The following is a 27,102-nucleotide window of genomic DNA, read 5'->3' on the forward strand; positions in this document are numbered from 1 at the left end:
CAAGGCAACATATTTTTCATTTAGTTTAACTTGATATACTAAAATAATTAAAACTGAAAAATAATAAAAACTATATAGACACTTCAAGAAATGATGAAAAAACAAAACTTTAAAATGAAAAAGGAAAATCTAAAAAATAAACTAATTCAAAATATTAAAATAGTATCTCAATGATACTAAAATAACACTAGTGTATGTGTGTGTGTGGGAATGTTGGGAAGCATGATGGGAAGGCAGATGGTCTCCACATGAGGGACGTCTCGTCCAGATGGCATGTGTGTGTGTGTGTGTGTGTGTGTGTGTGTGTTGTGGTGATACAGTGACTTACGCAGTGATCTCACAACACACAGAAACACTGAAGAGCAAAGTAACCCAATGTCTCATGTAACCGCACACAATCAGACTCGCTCTGCGCTGAGATCTGGACTCTGGTTCATTAGTGGGTCACCGCTGGATATTTGGACCCGTCTGCATTTGTTTTTGACCTGCAGGTGAAACACACGGTGAGACGTCAACATATTCAAACACTCGAGTGGATCAGGATCGGTCAGGATGGGCGGCTCACGGTTTGCCCGCTGCACCTCGCTGCTCGCTGGGCTCCTCTGTCTGATCGGCCCCCTGCTGGTTTGGGGCCAAAATGACACGGAGCCCATTGTGCTGGAGGGAAAGTGTTTAGTCGTGTGCGACTCCACTCCAACCACAGAGCCGGCCGGGAACGCTTTGGGAATGTCGGTGCGCTCCGGAAGCGGCCGCATCGCCTTCTCGGCCGTCCGGAACAACAATCATGAACCGTCTGAGATGAGCAACCGCACCATGACCATATACTTTGACCAGGTAACGATGCGTGAAATACGCAATTGATGCTTTAGTCATTTTATCAGCAGTGCGTGAAGCAACCAGTGTCTTTTTGTGTTCTGTTGAAGGTTCTGGTGAACGTTGGCAGTCATTTCGATCCGGCGCGGAGTGTTTTCCTGGCTCCTAGAAAAGGAGTGTACAGCTTCAGTTTCAATGTGGTCAAAGTCTACAACAGGCAAACAATACAGGTGAGTCCAAAGATCCAGGTCTCTTATGAAGAATTTCATGAGAAACTTTGTTTTTATGTCCTTTTCTAGTCAAGCCAGCTTTATATAATACAGACTGTTTCAAAGCAGCTTCACAGAGATAAGCAGGAAAATAACAGTATAAAGTTCCAAAATGATAAACGATCCACAGTTTATTTCACATAGACTGATGTTGTGATGAAAAAATGACCTAAGTATTGAGAAATTTGCCCTAGCAAATATATATATATATATATATATATATATATATATATATATATATAAAAAGTTTAAAATGTAATATTGCAAAATCATTACTTTCTGACCCTCTGCCCAGGTGAGTCTCGTGATGAACGGTTGGCCGGTGATCTCCGCCTTCGCTGGCGATCAGGACGTGACACGTGAGGCGGCGACCAACGCCGGTCTGGTTACCATGGAGAGAGGAGATAAGGCCTACCTCAAACTGGAGAGAGGAAACCTGATGGGCGGCTGGAAATACTCCACCTTCTCTGGGTTCCTTGTTTTTCCTCTATAGAAATAGAAGTTTACGTGGAAAATAGAGACATTGATAGAAAGAGCAAATTCAGCAGAGAGACGTTTGTAGGAGAAAGAGTTCATGACGATGTTCTTTTCATGTAGGCCTACTTACCTTCGCTGATGGACTTCTTTCCTCTGCAACCTTTCTTTTTTGCATGAACCTGCTTGTTAATATGCGATTAAAGAGGCTATGTGTAGAATTCAGAAACCCTTGTTATTAGCGACACCGGTGGCCGTTCAATGAACTGCAGCAGCAACTTACTGCAAAAAAGCAATTAATGCTCAAAAATTCATACATATAGCCCCTTTAACGTTATATTGCGCTTTCAGGGTACAAAATGGGATATAAAATGCTTGATTTTCAACAAATAATCAGTGAAAAGTTCTGAATGTGCAGATCATAACCTCAGGATGTCAAAATAAATATAATTTGAGCTCTTCTGTTTTAATTTTGTTTGAGGTTTGTAACCTCGTAACCTGAATTTAGGATGAAGTTTAAAACCCATTTTCAAACAAACATGTATAACGAACAAATAAAATGTCAAGAAAAAAACACTTGGTTGGTTGGGGAAACAAGGACACAAAAAAAGTGTGTATGCGGACTGCAAACAAAATGTAGAACTCAGATACTATGTTTTTGGTAATTAAAATGAATAATTATGAAAATTTTCAAATACCAGTTCAACAGATTATGTCACAATGATTTTAATTGTTAGATGCATTTGAGTCGTCGGAGCTTGGACAGGCCAAAAATCACCAAATTTAAGGGAGGGATCCAGACATTTTATGTTTAAAACAAATCTTTCCAACTAAACAATAAAATTTTGATGTCTTGAAGCATGAAAGACTCTAGATTGGAACTTCCTTTGTTTTTGAAAGAATATAGGTTTATAATTTCGGCCATGGGCATTACACAAAAATAATTATAAATTTTCATGATATTCTGATAAATCCCTATAAAACATCTTAAGGCATGATGTAAGTGTTACTTAAGTGGAGAAAAAAAAAAAACTTTTCTGGACAGTTTTGAGATTTTGGTCTATTTTGTTTCCAAAGTGGAAAGAAAACATACAAAATACACATTTATGCATTTATTTTATCACACTTTATCTATTTGCTTCTGCTGATTACAATGCATATTTTAAAGGCCGTTTCCAGAAAAGTTTTTTTCTCCACTTCAGTAACACTTACATGCACCAAAACTTACAATTTTATTCATATCTATATTCTGAAGGTTTTTACTGTGGGGTTTGTTCATATATCATTCACCTGATTTTATACAACATTTTATTCTTTTTTCTGTCTGTTGACAGTATTTTCTGATTTATCTGATTTGATAAAAAAATAACTCCTCTGTAAAAAACCTTTTACTCTAATATGTAATGAAATCAAACAAGAATTTTGAACCTGTCTTCACCCAGTGTTCAGATTTCAGTTCCGTATGCAAATGTGTGCATATTTAATTAGATGTTTCATTTGCATGTAACATTTCAGAGAACCCGTAATACAAAACAGTTATCTTAATGTACAGTGATTAATCAATTGGTTTATATTTAGTAACATTTCTTACCCTATTCACCTGTAGTGTCTTGCCTTAAAATCGACTCATGATTCATCTTTTTTCATTCTGCCATGAAGGTCAGAGTGTAAACGGACACAAGTGGCTGCAGTGTCTATTTATCATCATTATCTGCCATCTGTTGTTCTGGCTACAGACGTCAGAGCCAAAGAAGCAACTTCCTCCAGACCGTCCGAGGACAGCAGGTCTGAGAGTCGATGCTCGCTGCACGATAAAACTCACACACACTCTTTTCTGGCATTGCATGATCTCTGTTTATGTTATGAGGCACCTAACAGAATTATTTTGCATATTAAAAGAGAATGTTAGAATTAAGGATATGCACGGAAAACGTAACTGTTTCACAAGGTGGCAATTTTGCATGAAATTGCATGATGTGAATCATACTTTTAGAGCGTTTGTGTGAGTAGGTAGGGATTCAAGGAAATGTCCTCAAATGGATTTCTACAAAAGTTTTATAGTAGGCTACTATTGGGGAAAAGAAATTGTCTGATTCTGCAGTCTGTGTTTGTGAGGTTCCTCAGGGGTCAATTATGGAACCCATACTGATTTCCTTGTACATGCTACCACTCGGCCGAACCACTTTTAACTTTTACAAAATGCAGCAACTAGGCTTTTGACTGGGACAGGAAGCAGGTCAGAGTTTCCCCAGTGCTAACCTCATTGCAATGGAGTTTTAATGTATTTTTGGTTTAGTGTTTTATGTTTTTGGTTCTTTGTTATTGATGCTGTTAAAAAGTAGTTTTAATGGAAAGCACTTTGGCCAAATTGAGTTGTTTTCAACCCGTTAACCGTCACCTCCCTTTTTGAGCATAGATGTGAAAATGCACTATCCAAACTTATGGTATTGCAAACATGGTTGTAATTCATGAATATGTTGGAAGTACATATAAAAGTTATAAAAGTTAACAAAATAAATCATTTTTATTTTAAACAAAATATATATTTTGCAAAAAAATTTTTACTCTAAAATTGCTATAAAATCAAGGCCATATGTCTAACCACGTTGTGTTCCAAATTTGAAGTTCCCATAAGATTTTGTTTAGGCGTAGAACCAAAAATATCCACTGATTGACACCCAAATTCCATTGAATTTTGTTTATATGTTCTCCTGTAACAAATTATTACATTTCTGTTACAATATCACTTCTATCACAAAACAGTTGCCAAATATGGAACCTTGAGTCTCAGACCTTTCCGATGATATGTGTTTTATCCAGATTAGAGAAATTTTTTATTATAAAATATTTAAAATAAATTTTGAAATTTGAAACATGACACCACCCACTAGGGGGAGGTGTTCGCTGAAAGGTTTTTAAGTACTGCTCGAATTAAGAAAAAAGTAAGCTTTCAAATGATACCTAATTTATGATGACTACTAAAACGTGAAATAGGGAAAAAATTTTGCTATGCAAATAAATAAATACGAAAATTGTAAGATTTTTAGGAAAAAGATTAGCATGATTTTTAGCATGATGTAAACAACCATCAGCTGGGGTGTAAGCAGATTGTACAAAACCTTGCATGCAAAATTACACTGAAATGCTAAGACTACAATAGCTTTAGCTACCAACTCGTAAAAAACGAAGTTACGAATTGCAACAACCACATTTTTGATTCGTTGGTTGGCTGTCTAGGTGATATATAAACGTGCAAACACAATTAGCGTTGCTCAGTGAAATCCAGTTTTTCCAGTAGGAATCAGCGCGATCGGGAGTATCGTAAGGGCGAGTTCTGCGCACAGATTTCGCTTGTATTCAAGTTCGTTGAGCTGACCTACAGAAATTAAGCTGCTTGGTTTGAAAGTGTGAGCTGTGCTTCATACATCACTATGATATTGACAATGAAAAAATGATGTTGATATACGATATTGACAATAGACCTGTTTTTGCACGCAGAATTTTACTGAAATTCCGTTAGCGTTACCGTAGCTTAAGTTGCCAATTTAAGTTACGAATTGCAACAATTACATTTTTGACTAGTCAGTTGGTTGTATAGTGGATCCACGAAAAAGTTCAGAGAAAATAACATTTAATATGAAAATGGATATAAACAATATAACCAAATCACTATAACAAAATAAATAGCATAAGTTACAGAATTTGTCATTGCGTTTTTATTCTGATTTCTAACGACAGGTCTTTAATGAGGAGATTATTGGCTCTTTAGTAAATTATATTTGGTTCCTCTTCAGGTTTAAACAACTATAGTGGCCAAAAAAAGGATAAACTGTCAAGTATTTTCCAGACAATTTTGTACATGTACCTGTATTTTTAGCATTTTTGCTGAAGAAATTTTTATACAGTTAAGAAAGGCATAAATGGCACCTCTGTGTCTAGCATTAAACAGGAATAAATATCCAAGCGTGTCTAACCGTACAGAATATGTCTTGTGTAAATGCGGTTGCCGACTTGATGGTTTTCAAGGGAACTACCGTCAGTTTCTATTATTACCGCAGCCACCCACCCGTTTCACAGCATTTTGTCCAGAGCACCAGGAGAGATGCGTCACGGTGCTGATGATACGGCTCAGATTCCGGTCAGACAGATGGGAAGATGGGATTGGGAAGGTCATGATGCCAGGAGCCTGCTGACTAAACCACACGCACTGTCACTCCTGATTAGAGCAATGGATCCTCCTCGTCGCGTGACAGTACGAGCTTCATCCGATAATAAAGCGCAGGGAATATCCCAATACATACTCTCAGACACATCTTGGAAAAAAAATATAAAAATTTAATCAAAGGTAGAAAAGTACTTTGATAGCCAGTTACAGTAGTTGATTGTTAACACCGTCACATGTCCAAAAGTCTTCAGTAAAAGATGGCGGTTTAATATGATTTGAATTCGAATCTCATTTATTCAGGATCATATTTCATGGGAAACCAATTTCTGCCATCTAAGAAATAAAAATCTAAATTATGACATAAAAAGTTGAAATTATGACACATTAAGTGATAATTATGACAAACTAAGTAATAATTATGAGATAAAAAAAAAAAAAATCTTGACACCAACATATGACTAATTATGAGATTAAAAAGTCACAATTATGAGTATTTGATGATACATTTTTTTTTTTATTATAATTAATGACTTTCAACTGTCAATTTTGATTTTTTTTGCCACAATATTGACTTAATATGCCATAATTTTAACTTTTTTTTTGTCACAATTATGGTTTACAAAAGCATGATTTACATTCTTATGTGGCGGAAATGGACTTGCATATATTTCACTTCAAAATCAAAAGAAAGATAAAAAAATATATATATTTTGAATAAAGAAAATTAAAACTTTTAGGAGCATCAGATTTTTTTTTGTTTGCATTGTGACATTTTCAGGACAGTTAAACACTTTCACAATTTACTCTCATTAATGTAACACAAAAAAATCTAATATTTTTCACTGTAATACACTCATGAAAATCAACATAAAATCTGGTACAATAAACATTAATATGTTGTGCTTTTACTATTGTACTTCAATATGGTATATGTGTATAATATATATATATATATATATATATATACACATAATTGGACGAGGGAGGTTATAAAATATATAAAATATAACGTCAATGCAAAAAAAAAAAAAAAAAAAAAAATTTTTTTAATTTTTTGCATGCAAAATATAATTTCTTTCTTTTGATTTTGAAGTGAAACCACTTCACTTCGCCTCACAGTTATAGTTTGGCCACATCTCAGACACTTCACAGCTGATGAAGAGAACTGACTGGAGCGGCACAATGTCTTTATGGCTTCTTCTGAGTGTTCTCGGATGTGTTGACACTAGATGGAGCCGTCCGGTGCCTCTGCCGGGTCTTCTGAACAATATTCATGTAGTTGTTGTTACCGAACTGAACTCCGACGACGTTGGACATGTTGATGTGGACGCCGCCTGAGAGAGAAGCACAAAACAGATGAGCGAGTCACGCTTCATTATAACTGTTTGTTCTGCAGGTGAACGATCATCAATGAAGAGCATCATTTATTGTGTTTACACACCTGATGTTTGCTAAAGGAGTTTTATTATCATCATTTATCCATTTTATTTGCTTAAAATTAGAGTTGGCAATCATTTAAAATTTGTAATTGAAGTAACGACATGACAAGCTGATTATTTACATGGGAAAGTTCCCAAATGAAGACTGACATGTCACTTCAGATGTTCCTCTGATGATGGAAATGAGAGACTGTACAGATTCAATATTCAGATTTTCAAGTTAAAAACTGTCCTCAGAAAAAAAAAAATATATATATATATAATAATAATAATAATAATAAATATATATATATATATATATATATATATATATATATATATATATATATATATATATATATATATATATTATTTATTTATTTATTTTTTTTTGTGTGTGTTTCAGCATATTTTTTATTAGTTTATTAGTTTTTATTAGTTCCACACTAGATGGAGCCGTCCGGTGCCTCTGCCGGGTCTTCTGAACAATATTCATGTAGTTGTTGTTACCGAACTGAACTCCGACGACGTTGGACATGTTGATGTGGACGCCGCCTGAGAAAAATATATATAATATCTACCATTTTGGTAGTTTTTTGGTATTCGTCTATTTCAAATTTATATTTTATAGGACATTTAATATGTAAAGCTATATAAACTTAATATATATTTTAAGTTTTATAGGACACAATGCTTTAATTTGAATTAGCTTTGACACAATATGCATTGTAAAAAGCGCTACATAAATAAATGTGACTTGACTTATAATAATATAATAATGGATTTTAATAACATCTTAACAGAAATTTAAAAATAAAATTTAATAAAAATAACAATAATAAATCAATTTGTAATAAAATATCAAATTAAATAAAAATGTAATAAAATGTTATTAAAATTAATCATTCTCTTTATTAGCTGAGTTCAATTAGTTAGAAATGAAATATATTAACAATTGATTTCAAAATAATAAATAATTTAATGTAATATTAGATCAAAAATATAATAAATATCAGTCAAATCATTTAAAATGATTAAAATGCTTTTGATTTGTTAAAATGGTTACAATCTAAATTTTGAATTCAATGATTTTAAATAATAATATAATATAATATAATACAATATAAGATATTTTAGTATTTGGTACTATATATATATTGTATATTTTACAGGACATTTAAGATGTGAAGCTATATATTTAATATACTGTATATTTTCTGTTTTATAGGACACTTGAAGTCAGCAAAACAACACTACTAGAACAGTGACCACATCATTTATTCAAGCTGCAATGCATGCTGGGAACTCACAAACCCTAAACATTTCAACAGAATTGTTCAATATGTGGTAGTTTGTTCCGACAGCAGTGTAGGGAGGACATTTAGAGGTTCTGTGGGTTAAAGTCACTCACACTTCTTAGTATTTCGTCACGTTATACAGAAAGCGCAGGACGTAGTCAAAATGAAACACGGGAGAATTAGCATAACAACCACACAGACGACACGGGACAAAGCAGACTGATCTGAGGGTTACACACACACACACAGAGAAACACCTGAATAACTTCATCACGACCACAGCAAACACAGGCGAACAGGAAGTGAACACAATGACGACTGTTTACAGAAACTGAGAACTGTAGCGTTCAGAACACTGACCTGGTGTGGACGTCTGACGCTGCAGGAACGACAAACACAAAACAGGTCAGACGGTCAGTCATGTGTTACATGCATATGTTTGTTTGTTTGTTTGTTTTCAGACCTGTGTTGTTCTGGGAGGAGTCATAGCAGCTCGACGAGGAGACGGTTCTACAGAAACAACACTGTGTTCAGCACCAAAACATCACAATCACCACAATACACTCGTGCTGCTCACGTTACCTTTCTTTACGGTGTTTGTGTAACCGGCTGCCGTCTCCTACAACACAGAGAACAAAGTGAAGATAATTTTACAAGAATAACACTGTGATGCTCTGATTTACTCAAGGTCTCTGTGTAAAGTATGAGCTTTCGTAAATGTTCACATGAGTTTATCATCAATATGCACAAAATATTCATACAATTTAACTTATGCATGCATGAAAACACTCGTGTACTCGTATCTTCACTTAGAAGAACAAGAATGGCAGCGTTGAAAGAGAATTTAATATTAAATTTAATAACATCCTAATAGCATTTTGATAATAAAATTTAATAAAAAATAATTATAACATTTAATAGAATTTAATAATAAATTGTAATAAAATATTAACATTTTGATAATAAAATGTAATAAAATTAATAATAAAATTAAATAAAATTTGAATCATACAATTTTATTAAAAACATTTCAATTATTGATCTTTATGAGCTGAGAACAATTATCTAGAAATAAGAAATACATTTTAACAAATGATTTAAAAATAATTTAATAAATAAATAATTACATATTTTAATATTAATTATTAGTAATATTAGATCAAAAAATATAATAAGTATAAAGTATAAATTTAAGATTACTATTAAAATGCATTTAATTTGTTTAAATGGTTAAAATTATTAATACTATAATATTATATTATAATATAATGTAATGTAATATACCTTATAATTAAAATGTAATAAAATAAATTATAACACTGAATAAAATGTAATAATGTATTGTAATAAAATATAAACATTTTGATAATAAAATTCAATAAAAGCTTAATAATAACTTTTTATAAATAAACAATTTTAATAAAGTACAAATAATTAGAAATAAGAAATAACATTTTAAACAAATGATTAAAAAATAATTTAATAAATAAATAATTACATATTTTAATATTAATTATTAGTAATATTAGATCAAAAAATATAATAAGTATAAAGTATAAATTTAAGATTACTATTAAAATGCATTTAATTTGTTTAAATGGTTAAAATTATTAATACTATAATATTATATTATAATATAATGTAATGTAATATACCTTATAATTAAAATGTAATAAAATAAATTATAACACTGAATAAAATGTAATAATGTATTGTAATAAAATATAAACATTTTGATAATAAAATTCAATAAAAGCTTAATAATAACTTTTTATAAATAAACAATTTTAATAAAGTACAAATAATTAGAAATAAGAAATAACATTTTAAACAAATGATTAAAAAATAATTCAAATAATAAATAAATAAATTAACATTAGCTCAGAAAGATAATACACATATTAGATCGGTCAAATGATTTAAAATTATTATAAAAATGATTTTAATGAGTTAAAATTTTAATAATATTATATAATAATATAATGTAATGTAATATGCCTTATAATTACAATTTAATAAAATAATTAACATTGAATAAAATTGAATAATGAATTATAATAAAATATTAACATTTTGATAGTAAAATGTAATAAAATTAATAATAAAATTTAATAACATTTTTAACAAATGATTAAAAATTAATTCAAGTAATAAATAAATAATTAAATATTAAATCTTAATTATTACTAATATTAGATCCAAAATATAATACACATATTAGATCAGTCAAATGATTTATAATATAATACAATACGGTATAATATAATATAATATAATATAATATAATATAATATAATATAATATAATATAATATAATATAATATACCTGTTTAGGAAGCGATGCAGTGTCCGGAGGACGTACTTCTAAAAGGCACAAAGATGAACATGAAGTCAAATACCATGACAACATTTTCTTCAAAACCCATTTTAATCCCATAATGTGACACTTCCACGGGAAAATCAATACTACAGTAGTACAGCAGTGCAGGACTGGATTGATTGTAAATATTGTCTCATTGATGAAACACTTTTGTTCCTCTTTTTTACATCACTTTGTATAAAAGCGTCTGCTGAACGCGTTAATGTGAACGTAACGAACCGCTCTGTGGTTTACGGGAGATCTGGAATGATCTCAGACTGGAGCAGATGTCACCTTCCTGATAAAGAGAACAACAGAGAAGCTCTGGTTAACTCGACCGGCTCCGAGGATGAAAACAAGACGCAAAAAAAGCATAAAAATAAACAGTGAAACACATTGAGCCGCGTACCAGCTGCTTGAGCACGTCCCGGACGGCGTCACTGAGTTCACGCTGGTGCAGCTCGAAGATCTTCTCCGTCACATTAACACAATCTGAAAACACAAAACAAGACCATGAGCCGAGAACATCCAGAGAGAAGACAAAAACGTTTAGAGAAAAGCAGTGTAAAAATAAATAAATAAAAATAAACTAAATAAACAAACTAAAATAGGTTTATTTAAATAAATAATTAACAATAATAAATATTAGATTAAATTATTATTACAAACAAAGTGTTTGATTTAAATAACTAACTAATGAATTAATACATTTGATTAAAATATATAAAAACGAATTAAATTACATTTATAAATAAATAAACTTGATACAACTAAATAAAATCAATAAAACTTGATTTAAAAATAATAAATAATAATAATAATAAATGGAGAATAATTAACTAAATAAATCAATTTGATTAAAATAAAAAATAATTTTCTTTAAATAAATATATAATATATTAGGATTTGATAAATAAAAATAAGAAAAGCAGTGAAAAATGTAACAAAAAAATGCTACTAATTTAAATAAAAAATTGATTAAAATAAATACATAAATTTAAATTAATTAATTAAATGTGATTTAAATAAATAATAAATGAATACAATAATTAGGGCTGCTCGATTATGGCAAAAATCATAATCATGATTATTGGTGGGTGATATGATCAAAGTATTATTTCATGATATGAGCAATTTTAAATGTCAGTGAAATTTCACGATTATCAATACTTCAGCAAAAACTAATACTAAGTTAATTAAAGGGGTGGTTGATTATGATTTCACTTTTTTAACTTTAATTAGTGTGTAATGTTGCTGCTTGAGCATAAACAACATCTGCAAAGTTACAGCGCTGAACGTTCAATGCAAACAGAGATATTGTCAACAAAATCGCCCAGTAGGTTGGTGACATCATAAACCCTGCAAAACACGCCCCTGGGAACACGCAACAAAGTGGGCGAGGCCATGTGGCGCGACGTGGAAGTGGAAGAGTTGTTTACACCGAACGTGAGCGGCGCGACGCAACCAATTTAATATATATCCCATTATAATCTGTGATATTTTCACACTGGATGCGGCGCTGAAGAAGTTCAATGCTGGATTTACACAAAGGCTTTTACTGAAAGATGAAGCAGTTCCCACTTTAAAAGCAGAAGCTGCTGTTTATTGCTCCCAAACTGTAAGTACGTTTTATTGTTTGTACATGTCTTTTAAACATTTAGTTCTGTAAAACTGTATATTGAAAGCTAACAAACAGCACTGACAGCATATCTAAACACTTTGACACAAATACTAAATGAAATACCATTCATAAACGTCCTTTAAAAGCCGTGATTGGAGAGGTTCTGCTTTTCCCTCTTCATCTGGGTCTGATTTGGGCTCAATTTGATACAGCATCATAGACGCTACTATTTACATTTCCACTGAAGCACTAGTAATAACGAATGGTAAGGGGCGTGGCGTTTCCGGACGCTTCAGCGAATCACGATGGCTCTGGATACACTGGGCCAGCTAACCAATCTGAGCACATTGCGTATTTCAGAGGGAGTGGCTTCATAGAAGCAGGAAGTCAAACGAGCCGTTCATATGACAGTGTAGAATAAAGGTAAAATATATGAATCTTGTTTTCATAATCATTGGAAGCCAAAAATATGATTAATTGCACAGCCCTAACAAGAATTATATTTGGCATCTATACTATTGAAAAATAAAAAAAATAACTAAAGTACAAACCTGATTCCAAAAAAGTAATAATAATAATAATAAAAATAATTTACAAATCTCATAAACTTATATTTTATTCACAATAGAATATAGATAACATATCAAATGTTGAAAGTGAGACATTTTGAAATGTCATGCCAAATATTGGCTCATTTTGGATTTCATGAGAGCTACACATTCCTAAAAAGTTGGGACAGGTGGCAATAAGAGGCCGGAAAATTTAAATGTACATATAAGGAACAGCTGGAGGACCAATTTGCAACTTATTAGGTCAATTGGCAACATGATTGGGTATAAAAAGAGCCTCTCAGAGTGGCAGTGTCTCTCAGAAGTCAAGATGGGCAGAGGATCACCAATTCCCCCAATGCTGCGGCCAAAAATAGTGGAGCAATATCAGAAAGGAGTTTCTCAGAGAAAAATTATTATCATCATCTACAGTGCATAATATCATCCAAAGATTCAGAGAATCTGGAACAATCTCTGTGCGTAAGGGTCAAGGCCGGAAAACCATACTGGATGCCCGTGATCTTCGGGCCCTTAGACGACACTGCATCACATACAGGAATGCTACTGTAATGGAAATCACAACATGGGCTCAGGAATACTTCCAGAAAACATTGTCGTGAACACAATCCACCGTGCCATTCACTGTTGCCGGCTAAATCTCTATAGGTCAAAAAAGAAGCCATATCTAAACATGATCCAGAAGCGCAGGCGTTTTCTCTGGGCCAAAGCTCATTTAAAATGGACTGTGGCAAAGTGGAAAACTGTTCTGTGGTCAGACGAATCAAAATATGAAGTTCTTTTTGGAAAACTGGGACGCCATGTCATCCGGACTAAAGAGGACAAGGACAACCCAAGTTGTTATCAGCGCTCAGTTCAGAAGCCTGCATCTCTGATGGTATGGGGTTGCATGAGTGCGTGTGGCATGGGCAGCTTACACATCTGGAAAGGCACCATCAATGCTGAAAGGTATATCCAAGTTCTAGAACCACATATGCTCCCATCCAGACGTCGTCTCTTTCAGGGAAGACCTTGCATTTTCCAACATGACAATGCCAGACCACATACTGCATCAATTACAACATCTTGGCTGCGTAGAAGAAGGATCCGGGTACTGAAATGGCCAGCCTGCAGTCCAGATCTTTCACCCACAGAAAACATTTAGCACATCATAAAGAGGAAGATGCGACAGAGAAGACCTAAGACAGTTGAGCAACTAGAAGCCTGTATTAGACAAGAATGGGACAACATTCCTATTCCTAAACTTGAGCAACTTGTCTCCTTATCTCCAGACGTTTGCAGACTGTTATAAAAAGAAGAAGGGATGCCACACAGTGGTAAACATGGCCTTGTCCCAACTTTTTTGAAATGTGTTGATGCCATGAAATTTAAAATCAACTTATTTTTCCATTAAAATGATACATTTTCTCAGTTTAAACATTTGATATGTCATCTATGTTGTATTCTGAATAAAATATTGAAATTTGAAACTTCCACATCATTGCATTCTGTTTTTATTCACAATTTGTACAGTGTCCAAACTTTTTTGGAATCTGGTTTGTACGTGATTTTTATTATTATTTACATAAATAATAAATTAATGCATTTGATTTAAATAAAAACTGATTAGATAAATGATATTTAATTTAAATAAATAAATCAATAATCTTGATTTAAATAAAATAGAAAAGCAGGTTAAAATGGAAAAGTAAAAAAAAAACTACTAAACTAATTAAGCAAATAAACTGATAAAAAATAAATAAATGAAATTTGATTTAAATAAACAATGAATGACTATAGGACGGATGATGATGTTTTTGAAAAGGCCTGACCGAGGAACGTTGGTCTTTTGTTGGCGTCCTGATCCCAGCAGCGCTTCATGAGCTTCAGCAGATCCTCCAGACCTTCAGTCTGACTGCAGTCGATCAGAGCCACATCAGGTCTGTCACCGAGAGGGATACGAAACCGCACCAGACTGGACGGCTTACCTGGAAGACACACGTGACTGAAAACACTGGGGCAGATGGGAATGAAAGAGGGTGCTTACCGTCATGGGTGCTTACCGTCGTATGGCTCCTTCGCAGTGATGATGGACCACAGCAGGACACCGTAGCTGCAGATCAAAACACTGATTATCACACTTACCTCACACTCTCATTGATTACAAACAAAAAACCGTCTGTTCAAGACATCGTTCTTTTTCTGCCAATCAGAAACACTCTCTCTGCCTGTCAATCACTTTATCTGACTTCTGAATGGCTGCAATGTCTTTGGTGGGCGGGGTTTCGAGGAGGCTGAATAAATTACACTTTACTATATATTCACATAGAAAAAAACTGATTTACATAATATTTTACTGTTTTTAGAAAAGCAGTGCAAAAATAAATAAATAAAAACAAGATTGAACTAAATAATTTTGTTAAAATTTAAATTCAAATAAGTTTATTTAAATTAATAAATAAAAATAAATATTAGATTAAAATAAATTGATTAAAATATAGGTATTTAAATGTAATTAAATAAAAATGTGTGATTAAAATAAGTAAATAAAAACTATATTTAAATAAATACATTTTAAATTAATACATTTGATTAAAATAAATAAAAAACTAATAAAATAAATGAAATTTGATTTAAATAAAATAAATACATTTAATGTAACTAAATAAATCGATAAAAATTGATTTAAATAAAAATAAGAAAACCACTGTAAAAATAAAAAAAACCTAAAAAATAAAATTAAATAAATAAAGTGTAAAAAAACATAAAAAATACTACTAATAAAAAACTAATAATTAAATAAAAATTATTATAACAAATAAATAAAATGTTTTTTAAATAAATAATAAATTATCGAATCTGATTAAAATAAATACAATTATTATAACAAATAACATATTTAAATAAAAATGCATTTGATTAAAATAAATAAAAACTGATTCGATAAATGAAGTTTAATTTAAATAAATCAATAAACTTGATGTAGATAAAAAAGATAAGCAGTTTAAAAATATAAAAAAAAAAAAGTTTAATAAAATATATAAATATATAAATAAATAAACAAAAATAAACTCAAAATAATATTTCACTGTTTTTACTGTATTTTTGATCGAATAAATGCAGCTCTGGAGCATTTTTAACACATGAAAACGTGTGTGTGGTTATACCTGTAAACATCGGAGGCTCTGCCGGCTTTGTAATTGACATCCTGCAGCGCTTCCGGCGGCATGTAGCTCAGCGTCCCTCCCTCGTCCTCGTCTTTCTCTCTCGCACCCTTAGAAACGCTTCGGGCCACTCGAGACAAGCCGAAATCTGTGATCTGCAGGACGAGACACAGAAAGACAGGCTTAAACAGAACCAGTGTCCTGAAACTAGTGACAGAAGTATTAATCCGAAACAAGATCGTCAGTTTCACACGTGAACTCGAGCACATGACACTTTTAACGCACATTAGACTTGTGGGTCTGAAAGAGATGCATTTAGCAATGTTAACAAATTAGATCTTACTGTAAAGTGTCACAAACTACGGTAAAACACAGAAACTAAACTAGATCAACACAGGACAGAAGTGCAGAGAAGGTCAAGAGGTCACATTTGAACTCTCAGCCTTGAGGAGGAACGCTTAGATTTCATTAGTGGTTTAACGTCCCGAGCTGCCGAGAGCGCTGAATTACAGTCGTTCTTTGTGTTTAAAGCGGTTTATAATCAGTAGATGTGGAGACGGATGGTTTGTGGGTCACATGAGGGGATTCCCCGAGCTCTTGTCTGCAGGGTTCAGTCACTCTCGTGTCCCTGAAGCAGCAGCAATCACAAAGAGCTGCCGTACAGCTCCAATAACTCATCTAGAGACATTTTAGTTGTGTAAATCTTCAAATCAGACTACTTTCTCATTCGCATTAAAGTCATGAAATCAAAATGACAATTATTGTTTTTATGCAAGATCGTTGCACAGCATTATTGATTTAAATTCATGTTAACTCGAATCAAAATAACGTCCTCTTTGCTTAGCGTGTCAATTTAATTTCAGTTTTTATCATCATTATAACTTGTGTGTCATAATTTTGTTTTTATTTCATAATTTCAACATTGTCAATTATTACATCAGTCAAATTTTCAAACTTTTATGTCATAATTTCGACTTAGTATATCACAATTACATGAAAGTCAAAATTATCACTTTGTAGATCTAATTTGGAGCCATAGATTTAATTTTGTGTCAATTTTGACTATTTCACAAATCATTACATAAGTCATAAGTATGACAATGTCATAATTACAAGCCTAAGTCAAATTACAAGTCTAATTACAAACTAAGTCAATATTATGTCATCATTTTAGCTCATAATATTGTCTTTATTATTTCATAACTTTTTTATGTAAATTACATCAAATTTTCAACATTTTATGCCATAATTTCGGTCATAATTGTCATAATTTTAGTTATAAAATTATAAAATAGTTTTTACCTCATAATTTGAGTTAAAACTCATAATTAACTCAACTTTTAAGTCATAATTATTGCATAAAAATGATCAGTTTTTTTCTTTGTGTCAATTTTGACCTTTTCATAGTTATTATATAGAATTTTCATTTCAACTTTTTGTCAATTTCAACTTTTTATGTCAATTACACAAGTCAAAATTATGACTTAGCATATCATTTAAAGTTTAATATTTCATAATTTTGTCTTATAATAACTTTTTGTGTCATAATTTTTACATAAAAGTAAAAATTATCACTTTGTCTTAATTATGATTTTTGTCATATTTTCTTTTATGTCAATTTTGACCTTTTCATAATTATTACACAAGTCAAAAGTATGATGTCATAATTTCAACTTATGCCATAATTATTACAAAAAAGTAAAAATTATAACTAACCATGTCATAATTTAAAATTTTAACTCATAATTTAGACTTTTTCGCTCATAATTATGACTTAATGTCAATTTTGTCTTTATTTCATGATTTTTAACATTGTCATAATTATTAAATAAAAGTAAAAATGATCAGTTTGTCATAATTATGATTTTTTGACATTACTTTGTCCTTTTCATAATTATTACACAAGTCAAAAATATTACTTAGTTTGTCATAATTTTGACTTTTTGTCATAATTGACTTTTTAAGCCAAAAAATGTGTTCAGCATCAACGCCGAAATATTATTATATATTTTTCAAAGATTGTGTGGCTAAATGAATTTAAAGTCCTTTTTTATAGAGCACTGAAATAAATGTGATAAAATGTGTTCAGTCATAAGCTCGACTTTTTATCTCATAATTCTGACTTTTTTCTCATACTCATAATATCGACTTATAATTTTAATGTTTATGTTATAATTGTCTTTTTAAGCTTTTTTAAAGACTTTCTAAGAGTTCTGCATCAATACAAATATATATTCTGTCAAAGCTTGTGTGGATAAACAGGTTCATGGCTCATTTTCACAGCGATTTCACTTTCATCATGTGCGTGCGGCTCAAGCGGGACGTGTGACTCGCCTTGGCATCGAGGCTGTCGTTCAGCAGCACGTTGCTGGGCTTCAGGTCCAGGTGCAGCAGCGGAGGAGTCAGGTGATGGAGGAAGTTCATTCCCAGGCCGATCTGATGAGCCATGCGGAAGGCGAGGGGCCACGGAGGAGGCGCGGCCAGCGTCTGCAGCAGTCCGGCCACCGAGCCCTTCGGCATGAGCTCCATCACCAGCCCGGACTGAAGCGGCAGCTGCGGCTCGCCCACACGGCCCTCGTACAGGCCAAAAATACGGATGACGTTGGGATTCCCACCCTGGAACATCAGATTTGCCTCTCTCTGAATGGAGGACGTAGACCTGCTCAATGGTAGAGAGATATACAGATGAGCTGATATTATAGAAGTATTTTAAGATACAATATACACAACTGATCTTTAAAATAATATCATCAGACTCTGTCTTTGTACGTGTAAATCTATAGTAAAGCATGGTAACCACAATAAAGTTTCTGCCAAAGCTGTTTTTGTCACTAAAACTGTGGTCATTTGACCAGTAGCGGATGCTGCACCTTACGGGGCAAGTTGTCACAATGGAAACCTGCTATAAAGATACAATTGATATAAATATACCTTATAAAGTTTGTTTGGAATATTGTTGCACATCATTATTGATTTTAAATTCATGTTTCTTGTTATCTTGAATCAAAATAACTTCCTCTTTGCTTAGTGTGTCAATTTAATTTCCGAATTTTACATTATTATAACTTGTGTCATAATTATTGCTTCATATGTATTAATTTCAACTTGTCGTAATTATTACACAAGTCAAAATTATGACTGTCATCATTTTGACATTTTAGCTCATAATTATGAATTAATGTCATCATTTTGTCTTTATTTTATAATTAATAAAATTAATGACTTTGTATGTCATAATTATTACATAAAAGTCAAAATTATGACTTAGCATGTCATAATTTCAAGTTTTTCAGACTTTTTCGCTCAATTATGACTTAATGTCATAGTTGTGTCTTTATTTCATAATTTCATTTTTATACAATTTCATAATTATAACATAAAAGCAAAAATTATCAGTGTCATAATTATGACTTTTTGTCATAATTTTATCTTTTTGTGTCAATTTTTACCTTTTCATAATTATTACATAAATATATAATAATAATAATAATAGTAATATAATAGAAAATACACAACTGATCTTTAAAATAATATCATCAGACTCTGTTCTTTGTACGTGTAAATCTATAGTAAAGCATGGTAACCACGATAAAGTTTCTGCCAAAGCTGTTTTTGTCACTAAAACTGTGGTCATTTGACCAGTAGCGGATGCTGCACCTTATGGGGCAAGTTGTCACAGTGGAAACCTGCTATAAAGATCTCGTGCACACTAGGATCTACTTTACCCGTCTTTATAAAGCAGCAGTTTTATGGCCACGTCCATGCCCCATTTCGTGTGCTTCGCCCGGTAGATCTGTCCGAAGCCGCCGGCTCCGATCTTCACAAAACACCTCAGACTGTCATCACGGATCACGAGCGGAGGAAAGCAGAAGGCCATCGCTACACCTGCTTTATCAGTACAGTCTCGAGTTTAAACATGTCATGATATGACTGACACCATCGCTGTTTTCTCCACGTTCCGTGTTAAATGGCGGCGCTTCCACATCGAGAAGTTCATTCGTTTCACTTCCCCATCAAAACAAACACACGCGCGCGCTGGAGACTGACGTCACCTCACCTGCTCGGACCTGCGGAAGCCATTTCTGCCAATCAAAATATTTGTGATTTTATAGCAAAAAATATTGATAACCAATCTGTGCTGTGATGGAAGGATGTAGTATTTGGTCATATGGAGGACTGTAGAAACAAGCGCAACCAGATTTATATATATATATATAAAAAAAAAAAAAAAAAATTAATGGTTCATATTCATAAATGCAAGTTTTCTTGGAAAAATATATTTTTTAAGAGAGAAGTTGAACATTATATTGACTCTATACGATATTCTTTGAAACAAAAAGCAGTTAAAACTTTAAAAATGTGTCAACTTTTCAATATATATAGGCTATATATTTTTTTTTGGTTTTACTTAAGCCCCTCTAGTGTGCCTTTATTTGTTACATATAATGTTATGTATTGTACTTTGATGTTTCTGTAACACATTTTCGAATAATAATAATAAAGCCATTTCTGCCAATAGAACTTTTAAAGCAAGTTGGATTAAAAAATGCTGGATTAATGGTAACTCCCTTGGGAACTTGAGACTTTAATATTTTTTAACTCCCTCTTAAATTGTCCAGATTATGTTTTTCTTTAAAGGATATTATTGTGTACTATGAAAACAAGGTCTTGAATACATTGTTAATTTACTCATATTGCTGGCAAAAAATTTATATACATAAACAAAAATGCTTAAATTCATCCCCAATATTCAAGGTAATAGAATTTGATTGTTTTATATCTTCTCTGACATTGTTAAAAAACAAAAAGTCATTAACATGCTTAAAATATTAGGATTTTATTTTCAGATCCCGTTACTAATTAATGTCACACTTTGTATTACTCTGTCTTATGCTATGCTCTGTTTGTAAATTGTTCTATTTTCATTAATAAAAATATATTTAAAAAAAATAAATAAATAAAAAATTTGGTCTAATTATTTGGTCTAATTATGACATAAAAGGTCACATTTAAGGTAAAAAATGATTGACCCTTTTCACAGACTGTGATGACGCGTTTTAACAGTCATCAATATCGTAAATCCTGCAGTTTTTTTATATTTTAATTTTTAAAAAAGTATGTACATTTATAACACTATACTTAGTATTATATTACCGTTGCATCAAATTACAAAAAACTAACGCTGCTGTGAGGATGTTTCTATGGGAGTGATGGTAAAAATGACATCTTTCTCTCTTCTGACTGCCGTTATCAATCGCTTTATATTTTTTCCCTCGTTTTGAAAGTTATGAAAAGTTTTGAGTTTTTCTTCTGCTATTTGTTCAAATGGAAACATAAAAAATACATATGTGTCGAAGTCTCTCATACACGCTAAACGTTTACCCAACTATGACGACTTCCGCTTCTGAGAAACCCGGAAATGTGAAAATATTATATTACTACAAATATTATGACAAAAAAGTCATAAGTGTAATATGAAAAGTATAAATTGTGACATAAAAAGTCCCATTTATGAGATAAAAGGTCAAAATGGGATATGGACGGAGCGTTCTTTAGAACTTCTGCAATAATATAAACCAGCTGGAAAACTTCCGGTGAGAGTCACTTGCTGGTGTGTTGAGCATCATTAGTGTAATACTTAGTTTATAATCAGAATATAGTCACTTAAATAGTCTGTCATAGCATTAATTTAGTTATTCAAACGTAAGAGAGCATAAAAAATAAATAAATAAAGACGTACCTCAGTGTTCCTCCTCGGCTAAATTCAATTTGACCGTTTTCACACTTTAATGTGAAAAAAAGCTTCAAAAATTAAATATTTACTTTGAAATTTAGTTAGATTAATTGAATAAAATGTGTTTTCACAAGTGTGCTGAAATCATTGATCTTGAGCTGCACTGACTGACAGCTTCAGTGATTATAAAGAGAGAGCGGCGCTCGCTTTCTGTGTCATTCATTCACAAGAAAAGTTGTTGTTTTTCATGAGATTTTTTGAGTAGGCCTACTTCATACTTCACATTGACAAAATGTATTTTTAAACCTAGTTATTTTATAATGTTTAATATTTAGTCAGAAAACTAAGTGAAAAACGATGAGAGGAAATGGCTGATATATGCGCGAATAAATGCTACTTTGCCGCCACCTGCTGGTTAAAGTGGTAATTATTGTCTTTTTTATTTGTAAATAAGTGTTTTCTATCAAATGTTGAATTTCCCACATTTCTAAACGTTCGTTTTACAATGGGGACAATCTCAGGAGGATGAACAGATAATGTTTGTGGTCATCACATACATTAAAAATAACATTTGAAGTGCTGGGGAAAAAAATGCGTGTCTAATTACAGATGCAGAGTTTTAAACGGTCCCAATAGCTTCGTCTTTATTGCAATCAATAAAACTGGTTTATTGACAAATTGTGATTACTGCGTTAAAATATGAATACAACATTAAAAAGTCAACCATTGATGCTTTTGTGTCGATGTACAGCGACAGAATGAACAGCTAACAGTTCACCGGAAATGCCCGAGCTGGCTTAACGTTGACCAGGAAGTAACCGTGCATATAGCCATAGACATCATGATGTAGCCTATAGCCTATTTATAGTTAAAAAGTCACAATTATGACATATTAAGTCATAAAAATAAATTCTGACATAAGTCCAAATCGTCTCGGGATAAAAAATAGCGTAATTTCGACTTTAATGTCTTAATTATACATTTTTTAAGTTATAATTTCGACTTTTCACTTTTGTCATATTTATGACATATTTGCGACATATTTATAACACTTATGTCATAATTGAGATTTTTTTTCACATATTTATAACACTTATGTCATAATTGAGATTTTTTTCAATGTCAGTTTATTAATTTTATAAAGGCTAGTACATTTTTATATATTTTATAGGCATACATATCGATTTCAAATCCCCAACATTGTCACATTCACTTCTGTCATAGGCAAAGAAAAAAAAAAACATGACTTTCCTTTTGAAAGAATGTGGGTATTTTTGCTTTGTGTTTTTAATATTGCGGTCGTCCTAAAATGTTGTGTATTTGTTCCTCATTATAATCGTTAATAATAATAATAATAATAAAACAAGTAAAAATAGTTTAAAAATGTAAACAATAGAAAAAACGATCTTATAATGGCAGCTGGTGAACTTTACTATACTGTTGCTGCTGTCGACTTAAAACGGATGTGGTTTTTACGTCAGTGGAAATTCCCGCAAGATGTGACTGAATCTGAGCAAATTCATAATAAAGTCTGCGAGGAGATACTTCATGTGTTTTTCACTCGTTTTCACAGATTGTGTCGTCTTAAGTGCTTCGAGGTCGTTTCAGCTCAGCAGTCGTGTGTTTGCTGTCATTAGAGGAACGCAAGCGAACATTAAAGCTCGTCTGGATTCAGATGCTCGTCCTTTACGTCAGTTACGGTAGAATCTCGTCAAAGTTTCCCTCAGTTTCATTTTAGCAACAAACATCATGACCAGTCCTGAATGTGGACAAACGAGTCTCCTCGAAGCTCGGGCTGATTTCTGAAAGAAAACGAGCCTTTTATAACCGAGAAGGACTAAATCTAGATTGTGCTCCGAATTGTTTATAATTCGGATCGCGAGCGCTTCATAAACAGACGACGAGCGCAGTTTAAAGTTAAGCGATTATGGTAAGAAGCGTGTTTACTGTCCTTCAGTCCTACATATTTGACATATTACTAGTTCATTCGTCTGTTTTTTAGTTTGTCAAGAATTCCCCGTGAATCTGTTTCTGTTTCTAGTCAAACGAATCTTGTTTTGAGTCTCTGAACATTATTATGCAACAGTTGATCTTTAATCTTTTGGCGAGGTTTAATTGCACATGACTATATGACCTACTTAATATCTGGTTGAATATGTTTATGGCTACGATATTTTTGAATATTGTCATTTATCTGAACATAGTCGAAACCGTTTCGAGGTTAATTGATCTAATTTTGTACCTCTGGAAATTAGTGATCCATGACGTTGTAGCTATTATGTTGAATGTCAAAGTTTTTGTGTGTGTCTTTATGTTAATAAGGGATTTGTGGAAATATTAATGTTTTTAGATCTGTGGGGTCAAAATTATTGTTTTATTTTGAGGTGAAATAAAATTAGAAATTTAGATGTTTTGACAGTTTAGTTGAATAATTGAATAACTGATGATCCAAGTAAAAAAAGATTAATCTGAAAGGTAAACTAATATTTACATATTAAATTGCCCATATTTTAATTAAAGCCCCAGAGTGCTTATTTTAATTTAATACTTATTGTGAATCATGGGGTTGTTGTTCAATAATTAGATGTACTTTTCAGAACCTATAGGTAAAATGAGTGATATCATTAAGTTTTGAATTCATAGTGTGGCTATTATGACATACCTTTAATTAAAATATGTGCAACTAAATGTGTAAATATTCATTTATAAAAGTCATAGAAAAAATTTACCTTTCAGATAAATTTCATTTTTTTCTACTTTCTTTGTCAGTCATCAGTTATTTAATTATTCTACTAGTATTTTACATTTTATATATATATATATATATATATATATATATATATATATATATATATATATATATATATATATATTAGGGCTGTTCAACGATAATCATGATTATCGTGTACAAAATAAGAGTCTTTGTTTACGTAATATATGTGTGTTTGTTTTGTGTATAATTATTATGTATATATAAATAAATAAACATACATTCATGTATATATTTAAGATAAATATCTTACATTTCTATATAAATATATATTTATACATGCATACATTTCTTAAATATATACATGTATGTGTCTGTATTTATATAAACATAATAATCATACACAAAACAAACACACATATATTATGTAAACACAGATTCTTATTTTGTACACAATATATATATATATATATATATTATAGGGTACATTCTATATTGGGTAAGTTGGCAAATTATGACATACTAAATCATATATGAGATTAAAAGTCAAAATTGTGACATTAAAAACTGGAAATTCTAAATTAAATAGTCATAAATATGACATAAGTTGAACATATTACATTTGAAATACGTTTTGAAAGCCTGATTCTGAAAACAAAAGTCTCAGCATTGAAAGCCATATCCCAAGCACACAATTATAATGTTCTCATTATAATAATATGTAGTTTATATGACACACTGTACGTTGCACCATATTTTCCTTTGTGAAGTGATTTTAAATCATATTTCAAGCAATTCAAAACCATCATGGTGAACAGTGTGCATCAGAAGTGTCTCAGCTGAAGGAAAAAATTATTTATCGTCTTTAATATATATTGGCCAAATTTTCTTATCGGGCCGATAACAATAACATTAAAACTGCACATGTTATATCGTGCTTCCCTATTCCATATTTAAAGGTGTAAAACCACTATCCAAATACAGTGCTTTTGTATTATTTGGACTTAAAGTACCAACATTAGCCAGTTTAGTGACTTTTGAAAGGCACTTTTGTTTTAAGCCTTTCATAACCATTGAACTTCATATTCCACGTTATAGTCCAGATCTGACTCATAATCACACTGGAGTGACTGTGTCTCTTTCAGTGAGTGTCATCATGGCTCTGTCAGGTCTCACACTGGACAGACGGGGATCCCAGCGGATGGAGCGGGAGGTGGAGGATGAGTTCACCTGTGCAGGTGTGCTGCGGGGGGCGCTGGTGGCGCTACAGCCCGCCGTGGAGCGAGTCTTCGGGGTGAAGCTGATGATCGGAGCTGAAGAAACGCTGTCGGCGCAGAACGGACTGATCTGGCTGCAGCTGCGCGGCTCTGAGAGAGATGTGTACGCAGCAAAGGTGTCTGAACACTTTCAGTTTCTCAACACCTAAACTGAAACAACATGATCGATTACAGCGCTTTAAAGGGGGGGGGGGATTTTTAACTTCAGTTAGTGTGTAATGTTGCTGTTTGATCATAAACAACATCTGCAAAGTTACGACACTCAAAGTTCAATGCAAAGAGATATTTCTTTTACAGAAATCACTTTTTAAGGACTGCAACTCGGGACTACAACAAGCTTCTTCCTGAGTTAGTGACATCACAAACCCTAAAATTTGCATTAACCCCGCCTCCAAGAACACGCAACAAAGGGGGCGGGGCCATGTTGGGCTGCTTTAGAGAAGAGGAAGAGTTGTTGTAGTCGAGTGTTGTTGTCATGCCGTCATTTTACGCCGGACTGCTTCACAAACGAGGGTCGATTCAACACAAAAGATGAACATGACGGCACATGCTAGTGGATGAGTTGAATCAACTCCACAGCAACTACATCAATTTATCCACTAACCATTCAGAAACGTCTAAAAGTTGTAACTTCTTCCTGAGTCTCTCCATCAGTGTCGACTCCGGTTTGAACAATGTAAGGCTGAACACTTTCCTCATTTTGGCTGCGTGAGATTCTCCAGCTTTGTTGTTGTTGAGCTGTTAAAGCTCCGCCCTCTTCTGGAAAGTGGAGCTCATTTGCATTTAAAGGGACACACACAAAAACAGCGTGTTTTTTGCTCACACCCAAAAAGAGGCAAATTTGACAAGCTATAATAATTGATCTGTGGGGGATTTTGAGCTGAAACTTCACAGGCACATTCTGAGGACACAAGAGACATATTACATCTTGTAAAAGGAGCATTATAGCATTATATTAACTGACATCAAGCTACAGTCAAAAAATATCTTACTAACTAGAATCGATCCGAGGCTTCCATGTAAGATCATTTCAGAGCCCATAATTACAATAATAATGCCTCTGGTACAACTTTACAATAAGGTTTCATTTGTTAACATGACAATAAAAATAGTTATAATGCATTTACTAATGGTAGTTTGTGTTAATTTCAGCATTTATTAATACAGTCAAAAGTATCTGTTAATATTATTTAATGGACCTGAACTGACCCTAACTAACTTAAACAAAGATTAATAAATATTGTAACATGTATTG

The 27,102-nt window shown here is 32.4% G+C and overlaps 3 protein-coding genes across 6 annotated transcripts in view; 2 read left to right on the top strand and 1 right to left on the bottom strand.

The window, feature by feature from the left end:
* Window positions 1–211: 211 nt before the first annotated feature.
* si:dkeyp-74b6.2 (cerebellin-1) lies at window positions 212–1,774 on the top strand. The gene is made up of 3 exons (XM_067400630.1): window positions 212–834; window positions 924–1,043; window positions 1,378–1,774. Exons 1-3 carry the CDS (start codon window positions 553–555, stop codon window positions 1,573–1,575), a joined length of 600 nt encoding a protein of 199 aa, XP_067256731.1. The 5' UTR covers window positions 212–552; the 3' UTR covers window positions 1,576–1,774.
* A 5,738-nt stretch (window positions 1,775–7,512) lies between these two features.
* ripk3 (receptor-interacting serine-threonine kinase 3) lies at window positions 7,513–20,208 on the bottom strand. The gene is made up of 12 exons (XM_067400368.1): window positions 19,852–20,208; window positions 18,461–18,785; window positions 16,130–16,281; window positions 15,026–15,075; window positions 14,795–14,950; window positions 11,206–11,288; window positions 11,037–11,094; window positions 10,764–10,801; window positions 9,020–9,056; window positions 8,901–8,947; window positions 8,798–8,816; window positions 7,513–7,694 (listed from the first exon to the last, which is right to left on the bottom strand). The coding sequence occupies exons 1-12, from the start codon at window positions 20,001–20,003 to the stop codon at window positions 7,513–7,515; spliced, it is 1,299 nt and encodes a 432-aa protein (XP_067256469.1). The 5' UTR covers window positions 20,004–20,208.
* A 3,129-nt stretch (window positions 20,209–23,337) lies between these two features.
* khnyn (KH and NYN domain containing) overlaps window positions 23,338–27,102 on the top strand; it is a 31,885-nt gene continuing 28,120 nt past the window's right edge. For 2 of the 4 annotated variants that reach the window (XM_067400929.1, XM_067400928.1), the window contains exons 1-2: window positions 23,339–23,560; window positions 25,716–25,963. In XM_067400929.1, the coding sequence (XP_067257030.1) occupies window positions 23,536–23,560; window positions 25,716–25,963 (273 nt within the window). In that variant the 5' untranslated portion in view covers window positions 23,339–23,535. Of the gene's footprint in view, window positions 23,791–25,715; window positions 25,964–27,102 lie in introns of all 4 variants that reach the window. The other 2 variants (XM_067400932.1, XM_067400931.1) reach the window with 2 other exon arrangements.

The sequence above is a fragment of the Chanodichthys erythropterus genome, chromosome 11 (genome assembly GCF_024489055.1).
Source record: "Chanodichthys erythropterus isolate Z2021 chromosome 11, ASM2448905v1, whole genome shotgun sequence".
Classification (NCBI taxonomy): Eukaryota; Metazoa; Chordata; class Actinopteri; order Cypriniformes; family Xenocyprididae; genus Chanodichthys; species Chanodichthys erythropterus.